We start from the raw sequence: 24,328 nt of genomic DNA on the forward strand, positions 1-24,328 counted from the left end.
TCTCTTAAACAGGGTATGAATAACTCACTTAAAGAAATAGAAGACAAATTTAACAGAAAGATGGAAGAAATGAGTAAAGATATGGAAGACAAATATAACAAAAAGGTTGAAGAAATGAGTAAATTCGTAAATGATACCCTGGGAAACCAAGAAAAAGCAATCAAACAGGTAATGGAATCAGTTCAAGAATTGAAAACTGAAATGGAGGCAGTGAGGAAAACACAAGCCGAGGGCCGACTGGATATGGAAAATGTAGGTAAACGAACGGAGACTACAGAATCAAGCTTAACCAATAGAATACAAGAGATAGAAGAACGAATCTCAGATTATGAAGACACCATAGAGAAAATAAACGCCCTGACCAAAGAAAACAGCAAATCCAACAAATTCTCATCACAAAACATTCAGGAAATATGGGACATAATAAAAAAACCAAATCTAAGAATAATAGGAGTAGAAGAAGGAGAAGAATTGCATATCAAAGGTCCAGAAGATATATTCAACAAAATTATAGAAGAAAACTTTCCCATCCTAAAGAGGGATATTCCTATGAAGGTGCAAGAAGCATACAGAACACCGAATAGGTTGGATCAGAAAAAAACAACCCCTCGCCATATAATAATCAAAACACAAAGCAGTCAGATTAAAGAAAGGATATTAAGAGCTGCAAAGGAAAAAGGTCAAGTAACCTATAAAGGTAAACCTATCAGACTTACACCAGACTTCTCTATAGAAACCATGAAAGCCAGAAGGTCCTGGATAGAGGTACTGCAGAAATTAAGGGACCATGGATGCAAGCCCAGACTATTTTACCCAGCCAAGCTTTCGTTCACTATCAACGGAGAAAACAAAATATTCCAAGATAAAAACAAATTTAAACAATACGTAACTACTAATCCAGCCTTACAGAGAATACTAGAAGGAAAATTACATCCCAAGGAATCCAACAATGCCAACACTGACTACAATAATTCAGACATCTAGCGACCCTTCACTAGCACAATTCAAAGAACGAAAACTCATACACTCTATTACCCCTCAAAAAAAAAATGACTGGAGTCAACAACCAATGGTCATTAATATCTCTTAATATCAATGGACTCAATTCACCTATAAAGAGGCACAGACTTAGAGATTGGATACGAAAACAGGATCCAACAATCTGCTGTTTACAAGAAACACACCTCAACCACAAAGACAGACACCTACTCAGGGTAAAGGGTTGGGAAAAGGTTTTCCAAGCAAATGGACCTAAGAAACAAGCGGGTGTGGCCATTCTAATATCTAACAAAATCGACTTCAAACTAAAATCAATCAGAAGAGGTGGAGATGGTCATTTCATACTCATAACAGGAACAACTCATCAGGAAGAAGTCTCAATCCTGAATATCTATGCCCCTAATGTAAAGGCACCCACATATGTAAAAGAAACTCTCCTAGAACTCAAGGCAGTCATCAAACCACACACGCTAATAGTAGGAGACTTCAACACTCCTCTCTCACCAATGGACAGGTCAATCAGACAGAAACCAAACAGAGAATTGAGAGATCTATTGGAGGTATTGAATCAAATGGACTTAACAGACATCTATAGAACACTCCACCCAAATAGGAAAGAATATACCTTTTTCTCTGCAGCTCATGGAACCTTCTCGAAAATTGACCACATACTCGGTAACAAAGCAAACTTCCACAGATACAAAAAAATATTAGTAACCACCTGTGTCTTGTCAGATCACCATGGACTAAAATTAGAATTCAACAACAATGCTCCCCCCAGGAAGCCAACAAACTCATGGAAACTGAACAGTCAACTACTAAATCACCCCTGGGTCAAGGAAGAAATAAAGAAAGAAATTAAACTCTTCCTTGAATTTAATGAAAACAAAGACACAACATACTCAAACCTATGGGACACTATGAAAGCAGTGCTAAGAGGAAAGTTCATAGCACTAAGTGCCCAATTAAAGAAAGCTGAGAAAGCACACATTGGAGACTTAACAGCACACTTGAAAGATCTAGAAAAAAAAGAAGCTGATTCACCCAGGAGGTCTAGAAGACTGGAAATAATCAAACTGAGGGCTGAAATCAACAAAATAGAAACACAGAAAACAATCCAAAGAATCAATGAATCAAAAAGCTGGTTCTTGGAGAAAATCAACAAGATTGACAAACCCCTAGCCAAGTTAATCAAACGGCAGAGAGAGAACATGCAAATTAATAAGATCAGAAATGAAAAGGGGGACATAACCACAGACACAGAGGAAATTCAGAGAATCATTAGATCTTACTATGAAAGTTTATATGCCACAAAGTTGGAAAATGTAAAAGAAATGGACATTTTTTTAGATAAGTACCATATACCAAAGTTTAACCAAGAACAGGTGAACAATCTAAATAGACCTGTTAGTCGCGAAGAATTAGAAGCTGTTATCAAAAATCTCCCTACCAAAAAAAGCCCAGGACCAGATGGTTTCAATGCAGAATTCTACCAGAACTTCCAGGAAGAGCTAATACCTATACTCCTTAACGTATTCCACAATATAGAAACAGAAGAGTCATTGCCTAACTCCTTTTATGAAGCTACAGTTACCCTAATACCAAAACCACACAAAGACACAACCAAGAAAGAGAATTACAGGCCAATCTCACTCATGAACATCGACGCGAAAATTCTCAATAAAATACTGGCAAACCGAATCCAAGAGCACATGAGAAAAATTATCCATTATGATCAAGTCGGCTTCATTCCAGAGATGCAGGGCTGGTTCAACATACGCAAATCTATCAATGTAATCCATCATATAAATAAACTGAAAGAAAAAAACCATATGATCATCTCACTAGATGCTGAAAAAGCATTTGACAAAATTCAACACCCATTTATGATAAAGGTGTTGGAGAGACTCGGGATACAAGGATCATACCTAAATATAATAAAAGCAATATACAGCAAGCCGACAGCTAACATCAAACTGAATGGAGAGAAACTCAAAGCCTTTCCACTAAAATCAGGAACGCGACAAGGCTGTCCACTCTCTCCATACCTCTTCAATATAGTGCTTGAAGTTCTAGCAATAGCAATAAGACAACATAAGGAGATCAAGGGGATTCGAATTGGAAAGGATGAAGTTAAACTTTCGTTATTTGCTGACGATATGATAGTTTACATAAGTGACCCCAAAAACTCTACCAAAGAACTCCTACAGCTGATAAACACCTTTAGTAACGTGGCAGGATACAAGATCAACTCCAAAAAATCAGTGGCCCTCCTATACACAAAGGATAAAGAAGCAGAGAGGGAAATCAGAGAAACATCACCTTTCATGATAGCCACAAATAGCATAAAATATCTTGGGGTTACTCTAACCAAGGAAGTGAAAGACCTATTTGACAAAAACTTTAAGTCTTTGAAGAAAGAAATTGAGGAGGATACCAGAAAATGGAAAGACCTCCCCTGCTCTTGGATTGGGAGAATCAACATAGTAAAAATGGCAATTCTACCAAAAGCAATCTATAGATTCAATGCAATCCCCATCAAAATCCCATCAAACTTCTTCACAGACCTTGAGAGAACAATAATCAAGTTTATATGGCAAAACAAAAAACCCAGGATAGCCAAAACAATCTTATACAATAAAAGAACTTCTGGAGGCATTACCATCCCTGACTTCAAACTCTATTATAGAGCTACAGTATTGAAAACAGCTTGGTATTGGCATAAGAACAGAGAAGTCGACCTATGGAATCGAATAGAAGACCCAGATATTAACCCACAAACTTATGAACACCTAATTTTCGACAAGGGAGCTAAAGGTATACAATGGAAGAAGGAAAGCATCTTTAACAAATGGTGCTGGCATAACTGGATGTCAACCTGTAAAAAAATGAAAGTAGATCCATATCTATCACCATGCACAAAAATCAAGTCCAAATGGATTAAAGACATCAACATTAATCCGTCCACTTTGAACCTGATAGAAGAGAAAGTGGGAAGTAGTCTACAAGATTTAGGCACAGGAGGCCTCTTCCTAAGTAGGACCCCAGCAGCACAGACAATAAGAGAAACAATGAATAAATGGGATCTACTGAAACTGGGAAGCTTCTGTAAAGCAAAGGACACTGTCAGTAGGACAAAAAGGCTGCCTTCTGACTGGGAGAAGATCTTCACCAACCCCTCATCAGACAAAGGTCTGATCTCCAAAATATACAAAGAACTCAAGAAACTAGGCACTAAAACTCTAATTAACCCAATTAAAAAATGGGGTACTGAACTTAACAGAGAATTCACAACAGATGAACTTCGAATGGCCAGAAGACACTTAAGGTCATGCTCAACCTCCTTAGCGATCAGGGAAATGCAAATCAAAACCACTTTGAGATACCATCTCACACCTGTCAGAATAGCTAAAGTCAAAAACACCAATGATAGCCTATGCTGGAGAGGTTGTGGGGTGAGGGGAACACTCATCCATTGTTGGTGGGAATGCAAACTCGTGCAGCCACTGTGGAAATCAGTGTGGCGGTTTCTCAGGAAACTGGGAGTCAACCTCCCTCAGGACCCAGCAATTCCACTCTTGGGAATATACCCTAAAGATTCCCGAACATACTACAAAAGCATTTGTTCTACTATGTTCATAGCAGCACTATTTGTAATAGCCAGAACCTGGAAACAGCCTAGGTGCCCCTCAATAGAAGAATGGTTAAAAAAGGTGTGGAACATATACACATTAGAGTTTTACTCAGCGGTAAAAAACAATGACATCTTGAATTTTGCATGCAAATGGATGGAAATAGAAAACGCTTTACTGAGTGAGGTAAGCCAGAACCAAAAAGAGGAACACGGTATGTATTCACTCATAAGTGGATTCTAACCATAATTAAAGGTCTTTGAGCCTATTATTCGTGATCCTAGAGAAGCTAATTAAGAAGATGAACCTGATGAAGATTATTTAGCTATCCACCAGGAGGTAGGAAATAGACAAGAGTCCCAGGTAACCTCGGGTGCATGGGGGGGAGGGAGGGTCGATGGAAGGGGAGAAGGTTAGAGAGAAGGGAGTAGGGGAAGAACGGGGAAAGCTTGGTGGCCTGGGATGGGGGGGGGGGAGGGAGGAAGGATGAATATGGGATCAGGGAAGATTATATTTTAACTAAGGGAGCCATCTTAGGGTTTACAGGAGACTTGATTATATATGGGATCCCAGGTCCAAGGAGAGATCCCCCAGATTGCTCTCTGGACAGAGGAGAGGGTGCCTGAATCGGCCGTGGCCCATGACCATACTGATGTATATTTTGCTTATCACCATAGATCCTTCATCTGACGAAGGACGGCGATACAGTCGGAGATCCACATTGCAACACCGGACTGAGCCCCCCGAGGTCCAAATGAGGAGCAGATGGAGGAAGAACATGAAAAACGAAATCAGTACTGCGAGGGATGCTATCACCCACTGATACAAGGGAACGGATCTGATGAGAGTTTACCAAGGCCAGTTGGACCGGGACTGAACGAGGACGTGATCTAACCAGACTCTCCGAATTTGGCCGGATTCTCTGACTGTGGCTGACCCGAAGTCTTTTTGAAAAGCCATTGACTATGACATTGGGACCTGTTTCCTCTACATATAATGGATTTTGGGGATCCAGTTTGTTTGGACACTCACCTTCCTGGACCTGGAGGGAGGGGGAAGGAACTGGAACTTCCCACAGGGCAGGAAACCCTGACTGCCCTGGGGGACGAAGAGGGAGGAGGAGGGGGAGTAGGGGGAGTGGGAGGGTGTTGGGGTGTTGGGAGGGGGGGCGGAAATGGAAACTTTTATAATTTAATAAAATGTACAAAAAAAAAAAAAAAAAAAAAAAAAAAAAAAAAAGAAAAGAAAATTTGGGTGCCAAGACCAGAGTCATAGTGGGGTTTCAGGCAGCCTGCTGGTTCTGAGACAGACCTCCCATGTCACTCTCTCAGTAGCTGATCTTCTGTAGACCTTAGTCACCACAACTCATCCTGACATAGTGCACTTTCTACACCAAGAAGCCCATACTGTCTGCTTTCACACTCCAGGGAAATAAATACCATTTACTGAATTACTTTTGAAAAGCTGGATAAAACATTAAAAAATTAAATCTCGTAGGATACAGGAATTTAGAAACTCCCCGTATTCAGATTCTCTTTCAAATATATATGGGTTGTGGGAAGCTCATTATCAGAATGGTTTCAGTTTGGGGAAAAGCTGAGGTCCTATTACTTCAGGAAGTGTTGTTTTAGAGGCGATTTGGACTTCCTTACTGATACTCTGGACTCTTACAGATTTCTGTTACCTTCTGGGAAACCTGAATTGACTTTTGCATTGTTATGCCAAATTCATTCCAAACCTTCAGGTTGCCAGAGCCAGGATCTACCAAAGATGCATACCAGTAGAATCCTAAACTAGTAATTCTCTCTAGTACTATTTTCATAATTGTGTTTCTTTAGTTCACAGGACTTTAATTTTAGAAAGAAGGACTCGACAGGTTTTACTGTCAGAGTTTTGAATTTTTTTAGGTGGCTGCACATTTATTATTTACACTTATTATATTATACTTAGAAATTCAATATAAAACAGGAGGGAGCAGAGGAGCTCTGAGTGAAGTGGACTGGAGCTGGGGCTGACGTCACTCTCTGGCATCGTTTTTTTTATTTGATCTGAACATTCACAGGACATCCTACAGAGCCTGGGTGTATGACACAGTTATTATGTACTGAGTTAGCGCTCACCATTTTTTCCCCACTACTAGATCAAAGCCAGCTTACTCTTATGAGTAGATGTTGAGGCATGAACACTACTACAATGATAGCAAAACAAACAGTGGGAAGAACTAGAAAGAGAAAGGACCTGAGTATGTCAGAACCATGGCCTGGATATGGGATTGGAATAAGTTCAAGGTTGGTTAGTTAGGAGACTGATGGTCACACAAGCCCACATGAGGAAACCAGAAAAGACATTCAGTATTGACAGGTAGTTTAATTTTAGCAGTTGAGCATGAATTAACAATCATCCACTCACATGGGATCATCTATAATCAGCAGCTAGTATAAAACTTGAACTTGGAGAGCCAGGGTTGGCAAATGTTGTCTGCTCATAGTGGAACCCTGGGACAATGTTATCAGAAGGTGAATCAGAGAGTTGATAATGAGAAATTCCACAAGGGAGACCATGTAAGAGGAGAAGGTTAAGGTGGTTGTGTGTAACCATTCCTCAGCAGACCACACAACTCAGATCTTTACTGCCTTTGGATGTTTGCTTATATATCTATCCCCTCATCTGATTCCTTCCCAGACCACTCTCTATAAAACACCATCACTGCTCACCAATCCCCTCTGTTCAGTTAGGATGTTTTATTAGCATCACTATCACCAACTAATATATGTTTATTTGTTTATTTAGTGCATACACATATAAGTATATATGAATGCAACAATAAAAAAATTGAAGGAAAAGAGAGGGTAATGAAAGGACTTGAGAGAGAGTACTTGGGAAGGTCTGAATGGAAGAAAGGGAGGGAGAAAGTGATATAATTCTAATTCAATAAAAACATACTAAAAATAAAATCAAAATACTAAGTGAAATTTAATTTTTTATTAACCAAGAGCTATTTTCTTATATCAAATAATCAATAAAATTTACAATGTGGGCAGCAAAGAGAACAAAATTTTCCTAAGTTTTTCTGCAAAAAAAGAGGTCAAGAGAGCTCTGCTTTCAAAGCCATGGCTAACCTGAGGTGGAGGGAGAGCATCAGAGTTCAAGGTGAGACTCAGAATAAGTGAGAAGCCAGACTGGGCTTCATGAGACTGCCCACAAACTGACAACTAGAGAGCCTTGTTTATTGCTTCCAGGCAACCACAAACAATTTAACAGACAATAAACCTCTTTTAACCCTCTTTTAAGCGCAGCAAACCTTCAGTCCCATAGTACAATCATGTGCTTTTAGAGCAATAACTATACAAGGCTCCCGTATCTCCTTTATCATGCTTCCCCTCCTCTGCAGTCCCAATTGGGAGTCCCACTTGAGCGTATTGTTTTAGTTTAAGGTAAAGACCCCAAGTCATACTAGCACTCACAAGGGAGGAGCCAGAACACTTTGAGTTATGGAGTCCCAGAAGGGGCTCCATGGTAGAACTATTGGAACCTCAACAGCACTAACGGGTATACCACATGTAGATACCTGACGTGGGTGGTTCCTGTTCTATTTAAATCACATCATGTCTCAAGTAATGGCATCCGCCGGATTTCTTTTCCTGATCATTTCTAAGTAAGCTGTTGCTGAAGGCTTCTTCACTTTCCATTTGCTCTTTGAAAGAGTGACCGTTTGTGTTCTGGGCCTGAGAGAAGACTGCTTGTTTTAGCTAGAGCATTTCTATTTATTTACAGTTTCCTTTAATAAATAAAGTTCATGGCAACTTGTGGGTTGCCCATTGGCTTGCAGCCTATTTTTAGTGTAGTCAGAACTGGGATGAATATATTCCAACACAAAAACATGGACACATATGAAGTAATCTTATTTTAAAAATTTGATTCCTTGATTCCTCCCTTAGAGCTCTTTTCATTACAGGATGCAGCCTTCCTTAACCATAAACTCCTGTCCCTTAGCAACAGCACCTGGGAAGAAACTCCTCACTGTGCCCACATGGGGCATATTATTGTAACAATGATCACATTAGCAGTATTTCTGGACAGTCGTCATTACTGTTGACCTCTCGCCATAAAAATTAGAGATCACCAGACAACTGATGCTTGTTTCAATTATGCAAACAATAAGAACCATCTTAAAAACGACAACTTAAGAGCATGTGACAATTCCTACTTCACTTCTGGGCTGAGTGGTTTTGACCCCTCTTACAAACCGCCTATTATAAAAGCACACAGCAATTCATTCTCGTCCTTCCTTCTAATAGGAGACTTCTTATCTTTTCTCTGGATAAAAACTGCTCTTTACACACCTAGAATTCAGACTGCCATTTCTAAATACAGATCAGTAATGTTTCTGATTAAGCAGTTGTATTCCCCTCAATTATCTTCCACTTTGGGAGAAAATCAGTTGGACAGACCATTTAGACATACACTTATGCACACATTTGCACCTATTGAATTATAACCTAAAAGCTAATATTTAAAAGACACTTTCTGGACTGGAGCCAAAGGCTCAAACTATATGTCTACATTTTTTTTGACAGTTAGAATTGCCTGTTTTTCTTATTATAGTGTTGTCAATAATGGCAAGATGGTAAACATCATTGACATTATTAAAGAAATAACTGTTGAAGAAGCAATTGGAAATGGAAATATATGGCTTGGAATAGTGCTTGAGTTAGATTATCAATGAAATACTTAAGAATAAAAAAGATAGAAAAACTAATGTGATTGTTCTAATGTGGTTTAACTAACTATGCATATGAAGCATGGTGTGCAAAGTGGTTGTTTCTTGGGGTTGCAGAAAAGATATAGGTTTCTTTTATTTGTTTTTTAAGAGACAGGTCTCTTCTAAAGCCCATCATGGCTTGGAATTTATTGGTCCTCCTGTCTTGATCTCCTGCATTCTGAAATAGTAGGTGTGCATCTCTATTCCTTGTTCATGTCACGATATCAAATCATTATTTAATATGGTTGACATAATTTTCTTAGTTGCAAAAGAATACATGACATTATGCAGTGTTATGGTTTGTACTGACTGCTGACTGAAGCTGGAATCTAGAAGATACACTGATAGGCATGTCGGCGAGGGTGCTTCCAGAGAGATTTAACTGTGCAAGGAAGACACACTCTAAATGTGTTGCTTGTCATCCCATGGACTGGCATCCTGGACTAAATGTAAAGGAAAAAAGGAGAATGCAAGCTTAGTACCAGCATTCATCTTTCTGCTTCTTGACTACAGAAGAATAGTGAAGACCTGCCTCACACTCCCACCACGTCTCCACAGTCATGATGAGCTGTATCCTCAACCATGAACCAAAACAAGAAAAATAACGAATGTATGTATTAATCTCCTAGCACGGTTTATAAATTATAAAAAAAATGCTAACTGTGTTATGTGACATTATGATTCATTCCATCATTCTGTGTAAGTGTACTGCTCTAAGTAACGACATATCCAAGCCGAAGTATCGTCATCTGCAGACAAGGAATGAGCTCTGTGCTCTTACGGATTGTCAAATAACTTGCCAAGTGGTGTTGCTTCTGTTTCTGTTCCCCTGCATCACAGAGCTCAGCACTGGTTTATTTGTTAAATGCTTAAAGAAATCTGCTCTGCATTGGAGGTTACTTGAAAAAGCATGTCAAGCTTACACATAAATACTAAATATTTTTTGAGTGCTGGCGCCATCAATCAAGTTCCCACTTCCATAAGAGGACTGTTATAGAGTGGTCCAAGTATGGGCAAACACCAGATATCTTAAAGTGAATTTTGGTGGTTTTTTTTAATATTAATTATGGCTAGACATTGACTGAGAAAGTCATAGTACCTTGGTGAGAGTCCAGCACAAGAGCAGGATGGACCAAACAAATAGCTCTTTGGAAATCCATTCATTGTGACTGGAGGCTGCTGTGGAACGCTACTGAAGGCTTTTCATTTGAGAGATCTTTGGAAATATAAGACTTTTGCCCTTGGTAGCTCCTCTTCCCATTTGTGTGACACAACCTTCTCGCTTGCATGAAATGTGAAATTTGGCCTCCCATGCAGTAGTGTCATATAAAAATTACCATGTGTGGTTAATTGCCTGATGTATTCATACTAGAGAAAGAGAAAATTCTAACATACAATTGTTATCAAGAAAAGAGGTCACACGTTTGTCTATAAACCAAAAACTCTCCATATATTATGTTATTGAAGAGCATTAGTAACAATTTTTGTTTTTTTAAATATTTATTTATTTTGTTTACAATATTCTGTCTGAGTGTATGCCTGCAGGCCAGAAGAGGGCACCAGACCTCAACACAGATGGCTGTGAGCCACCATGTGGTTGCTGGGAATAAAACTCAGGACCTTTGGAAGAGCAGGCAATGCTCTCAACCACTGAGCCATCTCTCCAGCCCCAGTAACAGTTTTGATCTTGCACTCTGTCAACATAAAGACTTGTTTATGCAAGGTTGTTATATTTCTTTAAGATTTTTGAGGAACTAAATTAATGGAGTCATGTGAGGGCATGTATACTTGTCAGAAAACTCTAAGAAAACGAGACAAGAATTTTATGACCTCAGGTTTTTCAAATAGAGAACTGTTCTTGGACCGCGCTTTTGTGTCATTCCCGGGTGCAGCAGATAGGAGCTTGCTTTAAATTACTCATTACAATTTGCTGTTGTTATTTGTTTATGTGTTTCTATGGGAAAACATGTTTTGGCATGTGTGGCGTGCCATGTGAGTCTTGCCCTTGTGACTGTACACTTATGTGATACTTCCTAATCCTCAGAGTGTAAATTGTCTGATTCTCTGAAGAAAGTTGACTACTGCATGAGACTTTAGTCTGCCTCCTTCTCAGACTCCGTTTTCCCAGTTCACAACACAAACTAGAGCAGGAAAGACACCTCCAGTACTCTGTTCTCTCTTGTTTCATTACCAGTGATCCCCTTCCTCGCTCCAAACCAGACTCCATTTCTTAAAAGCTCTTGACAGTTGGACTTGGAAAATACTGCCGAGGAATAAGATGGGAAGCCAGAAGACTAGCTAGAAGGTGTTGATGATATCGTTGATCTTATCCACACCAGCAGAATGCTTAGAATTGAACTTGGTAGAACCATGAAGACCAAAATGGAAATGGATACTGGGGAACATTTGAATGAATAGGGCTTAGTGAAGGATCGAGTTTGGAGTGAGGGAAAAGAAGGTGTCTCACATCCCAACAACTGTCTTAGCCACTGGGACGGTGTATTACACAACTCTCACTTGCTGTATGAGAGACTAAAAACTGCAAGACACCTCATTCCTGAATGCTGATAGGCCTATGTTAATTAGTCACCTTGTGGACTGTTGGCTTTGACTGAAGTGGCAGCGCAATGCTTTGCTTTCTTTCTTCTTTCTTTAGATAATCCCTAATCATTTTTATGAGATCAGAAAATCAACTTCCCCCACACCACTGAACTGAGGACTAAACTGTCACTGGCAGCGTGGAGTTGGGAGATAAAGTCAACTGCTCACTGTTTCTGACTAAACGGGTAACTGCAATACTAGCAACACATTGGTAATACTTATTATTTTTAGGAAATTAGGAAAATAATTTCATGAAGCCACAAAATCCTATCACAAGGAAGTCTTGGAGAGACTTCTGACATAATTTAGGCAAAAGCCAAACCAAACCCAGCAATCAAAAATATCCAACTGTAGAAGCTTCAGCGGTGTTGTCTGCCAAAGCATTACACAGTAAGTGGAAGCTAGTAATAACATATAAAGACTCATGAAATTGTTTTACATTGGTGGCAATGCTCTGACATAAAATGCTTATTCTTACAAATCATCTGAAATAAAATGATATGATTTCCACTCTTGGTGAACATGCCTTCTAAGTTCTTTTAAGTGATTTATGAACATTTAACTAGAGCATAATTATCTTTACGAATACTGTGAAATGTTATTTATAATCCCAGTGTTTAACAAAGTACTTCATGATTAGCCTTTTGCAAATATTTAGCCTTCCTGTTTATATTTTACAATATCATTTCATACTATGAAGGATCAACTAATAGTTTAATCATTCATAAATAACATTCAGCAGAAATATGAGCTTTGTAGCTTGTACTTTATCAGGGAGAAATTAAGACATTTTGTATATTTGTATTTGTATACATTTGTAAAATGTATACAGCAATTATACATTTTTTGCAGAAAATATTTAGATAAATGAAGTTATTAAAATTGGAAAACCTAAATATGCTGTTCTATAGATTTTTAAAGGTTTGATTCTATTATCATCTAAGTATGAAAAACATGTTTAGGGTTAGTCAGTCAATTTAGGAGCTACTTTTCTACTCACTATCATGGGAAACACACAGTAACTTTTAGCTTGTTTATATATTTAAAAAATTATTTTACATGTTTTGCATGCATGTATGTCTGTGTACTTCATAGTACCTGAGAAATCGGAAGATGGCACTCAATCCTGTGGAGATGGAGTTCTAGATGGCTGTGAGTCATGACGTGGGTGATGGGCATCGAACCTAGGTCCTCTGAAGAGTAGCAAGTGCTCTTTACTGGTGCGCCCTCTCTCCAGCCACAGTTTGCGTATACCTTTACGGCTGCCAGTGAGTTGGGAACCAAGTGTTTTTCCTGGTGGAGCAATGACTAGATCTGTCCTTCTGAATTCCATGAACCATCTTAAATGGTCTAAGCAGTTATTGTTAACCATCTGTCATGCTACCATTGAGCACATTCAATGTGTTTTACTCAAATGACAAAAATGTTAGCCTCATATAACGTGGATACTGAAACAGTCACTAGGAATGAGTACTCACGGACAAGCTTGAAACAAATGCAAAAAAGAGAAACACTTAGCAGTGGAATAAAAGATACAAAGAAAAAGCAAATGATAAATTTGGAACAGAAAAAATAAAATTGTAGGATTAGTGAATCTGAGACTAGATTACTAGAAATTACACAATCTGAATAACAGGGAAGAAAAGCTAATTTTAATTAATTAAGTTGTTAGTTCTACAACAAACTATCTACCACTGGGTCACTGTAGTTATTAAATGAAAAGAGAAATGGTCGGGCTGAGGAAGCATTTGAAGAAATAATGGATGAAATTTTCCTAAATTTGTGTGTGTGTGGTGGTGGTGGGGGGGACTGAAACTACCAAATTTAAGAACTCAGAAGGCTCCACCTAGAATAAACTGAGGATCTCCAGGCCAAGACACATTATAACCCATCCTCTAAAAACAAAACAAAACAAAAAACCACAAAGAACATAAATAAATAAAAATAAGAAGATTTTGAAAGCAGTGAGACAGAAATAAAAATTATTGGCAAAGGCCTTTCATTTTTTATTTATTGTTTCTACTTTTTAAACTGAACTCAGGTCATCTAAGTAGCAGAACACTGATTAGACAGAAAATTTGTGCCCAGCACCTGAGGGCTACATGTCCATCCTGCTCCTCTAACTGCAGCATACCAGGTATCCTCTCTCCAAGCAATGTAATGACTTGTACAACTGGAACAACTCGGAACTGGAGAACAAATGAAGAAACCAACCAGAAAATTGGAATTGTTGACTCGTAGATGGGCTTTAACTCTGCAAATTTTGTGAAACTAATCTGAAAATGTTAGCGTGTATAGACATCATTTAGGAAAAAAATCAAAAGCATTTATCAGATTCTCGAAGGCACCGATGATTGAGGTCTATCATAAAGCTTCCTGTGTCATTCTGTGTGGTTGTTTATGTGTGCACATATGGAGGGCAGAGCACTGGCTTTTCTTCAGTTGCTCTCACTTTTGGAGCCTGGGCCTCTCACCAAACTTAGAACTCAATGCATTAACTAAAGTGCGTACCCAGCAGGCCCCAGGGCTCTGCCTGTCTCTGTAGCTCCAGGGTAAGGATTTCCACATGTGCTACAGCACCAGGTTTTTATGTGGGTATTTGCTCTTCATGCTTGGATGGCAATAAGTATTATCAATGAAGCCATCTCCCCATCCTGGGTTGCTGTTTTTAGTCAATGAAGCTGGTTTCTTCTTCTTTTTATTATATTAAACAGTAATTATTTAGTAGTATGTCCGAGGTTGGGAATGTGCCCATGTATCATGGAACATGTATGGAGACAATGTTGTCACTTGTGGGAGTTGGTTCTCTCCTTCCACTACGTGGATACTGAGGATCCAGCTCAGGTTATTAGTAAATGCAAGCACCTTTAGCCACTGAATAATCTCCTTTGCCCAGTGACACTATTTTTAGAAAGCACCCCCTCACCCTCAAAACACACACACACACACACACACACACACACACACACCTCTGCTTTTAAGGATAAAATAGGAAATGGCAGTTTTTTAAAACATTCTTTGAAGTACTTCTGGAAACACACTGTTAGTAAAGACTGTTTTTGTGTAGTTTTACTTTAAATATGCTAAAAATAATACCTGGAGCGAACTAGATGACTTAGAATACACTTCGCATTAGCTTTTCCCCATCCTGGTGGAAAAGCTGAGACTTGCAAGGGAGAGCAGCCTCGAAACGAGCTCCAGTGAGCCACTGCACAGAGATGACAACTCTCGGGTCAATGGAGTCATTCCTTTCTCCTAAGCATGCTCCAACAAGCTTTAGTAACTGCCAGTGTACCCAAATAAAGACTGTTGGCGTTTTCTCCGGTGAAAAATAAAATACCCTCAAAACCAGTAAACCTATCTGGTTTCCACGTCTCTGCAGCATAAGTACTCCTCACTACCTTTTATTGTTAACCATAACTCTCAGGCAAGCCACATCCATTCAATTGGGGAAAGGCTCTATATTCTGGATTTTATTTGTTACAAACTGTTTCCTGACAGAATCTGTCAAGGCTCTTAAGGTGATCAGGAGAGCTAGAGATTGGTCAACGTACTTTTGGGAACAACTTGATTATGTACCTGCATTGAAAGCACAGATTGGTTTGATTTACTGAGACTATTTCATTCCAGCCGAATCTTCTCAATCAAATAAAGGCCTGAAGACTCTTGCCAAGCAGGGAACTTCAGGCCCTACTCTCCCTACTGCTATGCCATACAGAAAGACTTAGGAATTGAAATTTTGTTAGAATAGAAAGACCTGACGTTACTCTTGAGTTCTAACAGGCTTGAGCAGTTTTTTCTTCAACCTATAATAACATGCAAAACACAAATTTTAAATCAAATATTTATTCAGGGTTCAACAATGTGAATTTAAAATCTTGGTAATTTGTTGGCTATGGGACTCTTTAAATTACTATGGCAAAGAAGATGTTTCCATTTATTTAGGTGGTGTACAAAACCAATACAGGCCAATACACTTCCTTTTGTATATGAAGATTTTTCTAGTAGAGACCTCTCCTACCTCAAAGATGCTCATTTCTCACTGTGATCTCTCTATTTATCTTATACATAACTCATCCACACACAAACACAAGGACACCGAAATAGACAGATTAACTTATGGCATGATGGATATGTATTCAATACAGTACTTCTCACAAAGAAGATGCCGTTCAATGTAAAGTTATTTTTTAAACAAATCTTTTCTCCATTTTAGTATTAGATATGTTGAGTACATTTTAGTTAATTTTTTTCAGACATAAAAGTTTCAATTTTTGGCTATTTAATATCTAATTTCAGTATCAAATAGAAAGATAAAATAAAACAATAACAAAAATATGGAGAAAAAGTTTCCCACAGAATTCAAGAGGCAGTGATTAATACAGCAACAATGTTGATTGACTAGATTCTGGGCAAATACTTCCTTCTTCCAATTTCATGTGCTTTAACAATTTAGAAAGTATGAAATAATACTTCTGCAAATTGAAGCCCTCTTTGATCGCCTTCCTAAGCAGCAAATACAAAGTATAGGCCATGTTATCAGCGCACGCACTCTTCATTGTAAAAGCCCCCGCTCCCACCCCACCCCAACTACTCCCATCTTATGAGAAACAAGGCTGTGAAACCATCCTCATAACTGCAGCCCTCTTGCTGGGAATAGGAGAGATCAAACCTTAGGTTTGGCCTCCATAGCACAATGGTTTTCAGTGTGGTCAGGTTGAAGTCTAATTCAGAAGAGTCCTTCAAAGTCACATCCGTCCATTTCGCTTCCTTGCGTATATCCCCAAGCAAGCACAGATGCCTGTAACGCTGAGAACCACGCCTAATAAGAGTGCAATTGCATCCCCAGCTTCTACAGCCTCAACAACAGGCAGAATCAAGAGCAGTGAAGTAAACACTAAGATCAATTGTGTTGAAACTGAATTCATGATGTGGGGATCTTGAGGGCTGAACTTTCCTAGAAATTAAACATGGGAACAAAAGAAGTGTTAAAAAGCCATAATGTTTGGAATGACGATATAAATACACAGCGATTTTTTTAACTGGAGTTTGTGAATCATTTCCGTGTTTGTCATTTTACATATGACAGTGCTAAAGAAGTGTCCTTAAAGACAGTCATTTTAGATTAATCTCATGACAACCCCCTAGCTCTGGCAATTCCAACAGGAAATGCATCAACCAAAGTGAAACTGGATGACTGCCCATTATTAGGAAAAGAGGAAAAAGACACATGACACTTGTAAATGTAAAATACCCTAACAAGTAAAAATCACTTTTTAGCATGTCTCCTATGTAGAAAATTTAGACAAATCTGATAAAAGTCAAACAGCACAAAACATAATTATGTGAAGCTGCGAGGAATTAATAAAACTTACCCAAACAAGGGTATATATAAAATTCTATCCGAAGTGAAACAGTCCCTTCTTGGAGCTCCGGCTGCCGAGGCTAAGAGGTTACCAGTGACACTCCTATTAGAGTGGAAAACAGAATTTAAACATTATTTTAGAGAGGAAGCTACAGTCAGTGAAGAACCGGGTGCAAGGGCAGAAACAGGTAATGAGAACAGAAAACACTCCAAACAGTTCGTTCAAAAAGAGACTACTAAATTTAAAGTTAGTTTCCACACGGAGGACTCTACACGAAACCGAGCCTAGAAGCAAATTCTCCCCAACAGTTCACACGAAGATCTGGAAAGGAATTGTACATTTGCCCTGGGAGGGCTCAAAAACGCAGCGTTTTACAACTACACTCGGGTAATCAAACAGGGAATCCCCGGGAGCGGAGTTTGTACCCTACCTGACCGGAAAGCAGCCATTACAGGAATGGCGGGCAAGGCAGCGTCACCAGACTACATTTCCCACAATCCCCGCTGCCTACTCCCGTCATGCATGGCTCTGATCGCTGCCTGCCGAACAGACACCCCGGAGCAAAAGCTGCGAGCTGTGTGGCTTAACCCACAGCGCCTTTCTGTTTTACTGTTAGTGAAAGGTTGAGTGCTTGTCCAAGAAAAGGTTTAGTGGGTTCTTTGTAAGACTCATGAAACAACAGCACGCATTTTCTGCCCTTTACAGGATTCTTAGATGCGTAAATATGTCTTTTTGGTACTCTGAAAGGAGGAGGTAACTGCGAGAGGTAGCTGAGTAGAGCCATCTGTTTGGGATGCTTTCAAATCAGGGCCCTTCCAGCATACTGCAGCAGAAAAATCCCTATCCTCATACTCCAAATGTGCCCAATGGCATCTGCTAATGAGGGCGGAGGGGGAAGAGGGGAAGGAGGGAGGAGGGGAGGAGAGAGAGAGAGAGACAGAGAGAGAGAGAGAGAGAGAGAGAGAGAGAGAGAGAGAGAGAGAGAGAGAGACCCCAAAAGGGAATATGCTTAATCAGAAACTTTGGAAAATATTGAATCATTTTTGGTGTAAAACAAGTTTAGTGAATATGATTTCAGCCCTAAACCAGAGTTCATGTCTCTCAGAATAGTCACTCTTCAAATGCCTCCCTCCCCCCGCCCGCCAATATTTTAAGATGTCGAATTAGTATTTTAAGCATTATTAATTTGCATCTGTAAGCATTAGCTTTGAAAGATTCTTGAAGTCTATTATCTGTGATGTCCTTATAAATATTTCTAGTCTTCTGGCCTGAACACTTTTATACTTAGTGACAAACTGTCGCCTTCCAATTGTTAATTAGTAATGACGCAGAGTTAGAGGTGACTAAGCTCCCCTGGTAAAGACCATGCAGATACAGTGGATACATTCAGGTCAATGTTATAACCAAGCATGTATTCTTGCGTCGTGGGACCCCATTTCAAACTTAGTTGTATCTTCCTTTAGACAGCAAAGATTTAAACTCCTGGTTCTTGTTACACACCTGGAAGGTGCTTTAGGAACATTAATTAATAACAATCACTTGATTAAATAAATATGCCAAGATTTTTCAGGAGACCCGGAGGTGGCAAACACACTTAAAGCAAGGTGTCTGACAGGCTGCTAGTGCTGTTTCCTTGACGCTAATTAACAAATTCTGTCTAATTGCATTTGTCTTATGCTGCATTTGGCTGTGTAAACCTTTATTATCATTTAGTTTTGGAATAGAATTTTCTCTTTTTTTCCCAAAATATCCTCCTATATTCCATTGTGCTCATTTGGGAGATTTTATTTTTCCTTACACATTTCTATCAACTAATGGAAGTCTGCAGATGAAAGTTAGAGCTGTACACACATTGTTTCTGAGTTTACTAATGTTTCTTGACTAAGTTTTAAGTTCGATGAGTTTGTGAATGAAGTTATTATAGTCAGAAATCCACTAGTGACTTGGCCTGTCTGTGGAAGAGTGGGGCAGTTTTGGGTGGGGATGTTTTAGGTACAGATACAGTTTTAAAGGGAAGTGACTTCAAATTTTCGAATTAGTTTCCACTTTAGCAGGGAACTTGAGGCGAATTTTTGGTACGTCACTTTCTGATTAGATGCCCTTCTAATTCTCTTTGATTTTTTTCCACTCTAACTAGTCTGTTTTCCTTTAATGGTAATTTACTCTTTTACTTAAAAACTCCAGTTGCTTCCTATTAGACAAAGGCTCCAGTTACTTGTCAAGACACAAAGTACACTCTACTTGTCTCTGGTGCCGTGCCACCATGCCTGTCCTCTTTTCATTCTGCTCACATTTAATGTTTGGCTGATTTGTAAAGAAGCTAATTTGTTTTCCCCAGTCGACATTTTGCCCTTTCTGTTTTGTCTGCCGGTAATACTTTCCAACAAATTTGTCATAGTTATTCTTAACATCATTCAGGGCACAGAGCTCTCTGTTCAAGCTCTTCTTCCATCTCTATCTCATTGAAAACAAAACACAAAACTGAACAGAACCTCCCAACTTATTATGGAGGTAAACAAATGCACTCAAGTAAAAATTCCACAAAAGGTAGAAGTATTTTCATAGTGCTCATGACTAAGTTTTCAGCAATTTACCCTCTGTGGTATTTTTGTGAACAAATAAATAAGGATATTACAATACCAGAATACTATTAATATTTAATCACCTTTTTTGGTTATTGTAGATAGTATCTTACAAGTAAGAAGTTTGCTTTTGTACTAATCCATGTAGGTGCTTACTCTGCTATAATTTTGAATTTTCATTCAAAGTTGGTTATCCTATATCTTTTCTATGTAATCTTATTAATAATAAGACTTCTGTATGGGTATAAGATGCAATAGACTCTAAAACAGGATCCTAAATGTAATGTTCTATACTTACTTTCTCTGCCCACATTCTTAAAATATATTCATTGAGGTCACCTAGAACACTACATTAAACATTTAGAGTGACAGAATCCAGAATTTTGTATTTCAGTTCAGGAAATCTAAGCTAATACTGTTCCCACTAAAATAGAGAACACTGGTAGCCAGTGATAGGGACAAAGAACTCTGCATAAGCCACTTAGCAGTGGAAAGTAAATTTCCCAATCAGCTGTTACTAAGAAACAATATTAAAGAAGAAAGGAGAAGTGGTTTCTGCTTATTTTATAACCATTAGAAATGAGTCACTGATAGGCCCTGAAGGGAAGAAGCCTCTGGGATCCATCAGAGGAGGCAGAATGTGCCTACGTGAGGATTTTGCAGTGAATCGTGGGTGTCAGGGAATTCATAAAACCAGACTTCCTCATTAGCACTTGAGCCAAACCAAGTGAGTAGAAACATGTTAGTGAAATTTCATAATTAAAAGGAACTAACCTAGAGTTAGTCAGTATTTTTCATTAATAATGGATATTTGTCACTGAGACCATTGTGTTAGGATAATTAATCATTAGAGTAACCAGAGAGGATTAAGTCACCTTTTAAAAAGCTATACAGTTGGTCAAAAGAAAACAAAATGCAATGAACCAACTGCAGGACTTGCTGAGTCTCAGTTCCTCTTGTAGTAGTAGTTTATAGAGTCATATGTAAGCTAAATAGTCATTCAGTATGTAGATTCAGGTATCATCTAGCGCCATCGAAGATGTGGTCCTGTCTTATCAATGAACTATGGTGATATGTGAATCAAGTTGTCAACATGATGCAATCAACATCCACCTGGGAATTGTACAGAGTAGGTTGTCTGTGGGCATGCCTCATCCTAACTGGGTGAGAGATGAGAATATTCATCTTATTGATGTTGAAGTTACAGTTGATCTTTGGTGTGGGAGAATTGTCTGTATTCTGTCAATCATGTTTTAAATAAACGCTGATTGGCCAGGCAGGAGGTGTAGGCAGGAAAACCAGACAGGAAGTGGAAATGATGCAAAGAGAGCAGGAGAATTCTGGGGAGAAGGAAGTTGATTTCTCCCACTCCTTCCCAGATCACCGAAGCAGCAGGATGTGAGCTGCCCCACTGAAAAAGGTACTGAGCCACATGGCTAACATAGATCACAAAAATGGGTTAATCGAGATGTGAGAGTTAGCCAGTAAGAAGCCTGACCTAATGGGCCAACCAGCATTATAACTTATAGAGATCTCTTGTGTGATTTTACTTTGGAACTAAACAGCTGGGGGAACTGGGCAGGACAGAAAAACCCCAACAAGCCCAGCCTTTTCATGTTACCGATCTTCATGGGAATGACAATGCAGATTTAAGGAAGTGGAATATAAAATCCCTTTATATAGTCACCGACTATGGATTATTCTTAACAACAGAACGGAACTATTAGAGGTCTGCTTAATACAATGGTTTTGTACTATTTGGAATATATCAGTCAGCTTTCAGTTGCTATAATGAAGTACTTAGGGCAACTAGCTTTATAAAGAGAACATATCCATTTGTATCATAGTTTTATAGGTTTAAGGACATAGAGCTGGAATCTCAGTTCTGATGAGGACCCTCTCTCTTGGCTGTGTCATATGAAAGCCGATGGGGAAACCTGGATGAGCTTGTGCTGCTCAATGGGAAGGCAGAGAAAGAGACTGGAGTCCCACATTCCCTTTATTGGCTGGATAGTTTTATATCAGCATGGCACACAGTCAAGTGAACAGAAAGGAGACAGCCTCAATAGAAAGAAATGCCCCCATGAGACCTGACTGTAGGCAAGCCTATAGAATATATATATATATATATATATATATATATATATATATATCCCATTGTGGGTGGTACCATCTTTCGCTGATGGTCCTAGGTTTTATGAGAAAGCAGACTGAGCAAACTATAGAGAGGAAGCCAGTAAGCAGCTCTCCTCTGGGGCCTCTTTATCAGTTCATGCTACCAGGTTCCTGCCCTGTGTGAGTTTCTATCCTCACTGCTTTTGATGATGAACTGTTATGTAGAACTGCTAGTGAAATGAACCTCTTCTTCCCCACATTTATTTTGGCTATGATATTTCAAAATAGCAATAATATCCCTTACTAAGACTTTTTCCAAGGAGATAGCCCTGCTGCCCCTGCAAAAGGCCCAAATGTTCTAGCATCCTCCAAGAGCACAACCTACAACCAGCTCTTTGTTTACAATGATTCCACTACAGGCATAAACTACATTTAAAATGTACCATGCGGAAAGATTGTTTGACATTTATCCTTAACAAATTCTTTTATATATTTTTTTAAATTTTCGTTGTGCATTCTAACCATAATTCTCCCTCCTGCCCTGTCACCCCGGCTCCCTCCAGCCCACCACCCATATACTGCTCCCAAAGGGTAAGGCCTCCCATGGGGAGTGAACAAAACCTGAAAGGTAGGATCAAAAATACTGAGGATGTGGAGTAAGGAGAACACTCCTCCACTGCTGGCGGTAGTGCAAACTTGTACAGCCACTTTGGAAATCAGTATGGTGGTTTCTCAGAAAATTGGTAATAAATCTATCTCAAGATCCAGTGATACCACTCTTGGACATATACCCAAAGGATGATCAATCGTACCACAAGGACATTTCTTTGGCAATGTTAATAACAGCATTATTTGTAATAGCTAGAATCTGAAAACAACCTAGATCTCCCTCAACTGAAGAATGGATAAAGAAAATGTGGTACATTTACACAATGGAGTATACTCAGCTGTAAAAAACAATGATATCATGAAATTTGCTGGCAAATGGATGAAGCCAGAAAAAAACATCCAGAGAGAGGTAACCAAGATACAGACAAACAAACACAGTATTAACAAATTCTTAAAATGGTAACTAATATATAACAGAAACTATTTTCACACATTAGCAAATATTAACATCTTTATTCTTTAGATAATTGAATGATATACATACTATTATTATCCCATTTCAGATGAAAGAATTAAATAATGCTTAACCAATTTGTTTAAGGTCATACAACCTTTGAGCAATAGTCATCACATTTTTATGAATTCAGAAAACCTGGCAAAAATGTTTTTCTTTTGCAACAGTGTCTCATGTAGTCAACAGATGACCCACTCACTGTGTAGCCAAGGATGACCTTTAACTTCTACCAGTCCTCCTACATCTCCACATCCAGATTGGGGATATTACAGGATGACCTGAATTTCTCCCAATCCTCCTGTCTTTAACTCCAGATTGTTGGTATTGCAGCATTTGTCACCCTGTCTGCTTTTCTCTGCATTAAATATTGGCAATTAAACCTTGGGCTTTATGAACTATAGTAAGAATTCAGCCAACTGAGCTACATGCACAGCCTTATACACGTTTTATTTTATTTATTTATTTTTCCTTTTTAAAATTGAAAACAGATATTTTTGTTTTTTGAGAAGTTTTTCTCTGTATAATAGCCTTAGCTAATCCTAGAACTCATTTTGTAGACCAAGCTGGCCTTAAAACTCATAGAGATCTACCTTCTTCTGCCTGCTGAGTGCTGGGATTAAAGGCATGCACCACTGCTGCCCAGCAAGGAAATAGGTTTTATTTTTTCATATAACATAACATAATCATGATTTTCCCTCTCCCCTAAGCAATGGAGCCTCATATGACTTAGACCTCTGTAGGCCTTGTGCATGCTCAGCTGTCTCTGTGAGTTCAAGTGTGTCAGCCCTGTTGTGTTCAGAAATTCTTGTATCCTTTGTGTCCACCGTTCCCACTTGTTTTAAAATATTTCCACCTCTTCTTTTGCAAAGTTTCCTGTGTTCTGAGGGGAGTGATTTTATGGAAACATAATATTTAGGATTGAGTGTCCAAAATTTGTTGCTCTCTGCACCTTGGCCAGTTATGGTTCTCTGTCTTTGTTTCATCTACTCCAGGAAGAAGCTTCTGCAAAGATAACTGAGCCCGACACTGACCTATGAGTATCCTAACAGAATGTTAGTAGGAGTCATGTTAGTGCTCTCCTCCTTTAAAATGACAGTAGTGTTTGGTTTTCTACTAGGTCCCTGGCCTATGTATTCTCAGGTTCTTGG

The 24,328-nt window shown here is 38.9% G+C and overlaps 1 protein-coding gene across 1 annotated transcript; it reads right to left on the reverse strand.

Annotated features, from left to right (window-relative positions):
* Positions 1–15,824: 15,824 nt before the first annotated feature.
* On the reverse strand, positions 15,825–17,870 carry Smim30 (small integral membrane protein 30). The gene is made up of 3 exons (XM_048448978.3): positions 17,791–17,870; positions 17,370–17,462; positions 15,825–16,951 (listed from the first exon to the last, which is right to left on the reverse strand). The coding sequence occupies exon 3, from the start codon at positions 16,920–16,922 to the stop codon at positions 16,743–16,745; it is 180 nt and encodes a 59-aa protein (XP_048304935.1). The 5' UTR covers positions 16,923–16,951; positions 17,370–17,462; positions 17,791–17,870; the 3' UTR covers positions 15,825–16,742.
* Positions 17,871–24,328: the final 6,458 nt, after the last annotated feature.

This window comes from Myodes glareolus, chromosome 25 (genome assembly GCF_982192425.1).
Source record: "Myodes glareolus chromosome 25, mMyoGla1.1, whole genome shotgun sequence".
NCBI classification, from domain to species: Eukaryota; Metazoa; Chordata; class Mammalia; order Rodentia; family Cricetidae; genus Myodes; species Myodes glareolus.

Bases quoted from the DNA above. Each gene is read 5' to 3' on its own strand.
- Smim30 (XM_048448978.3), bottom strand. From the start codon at position 16,922: ATGAATTCAGTTTCAACACAATTGATCTTAGTGTTTACTTCACTGCTC.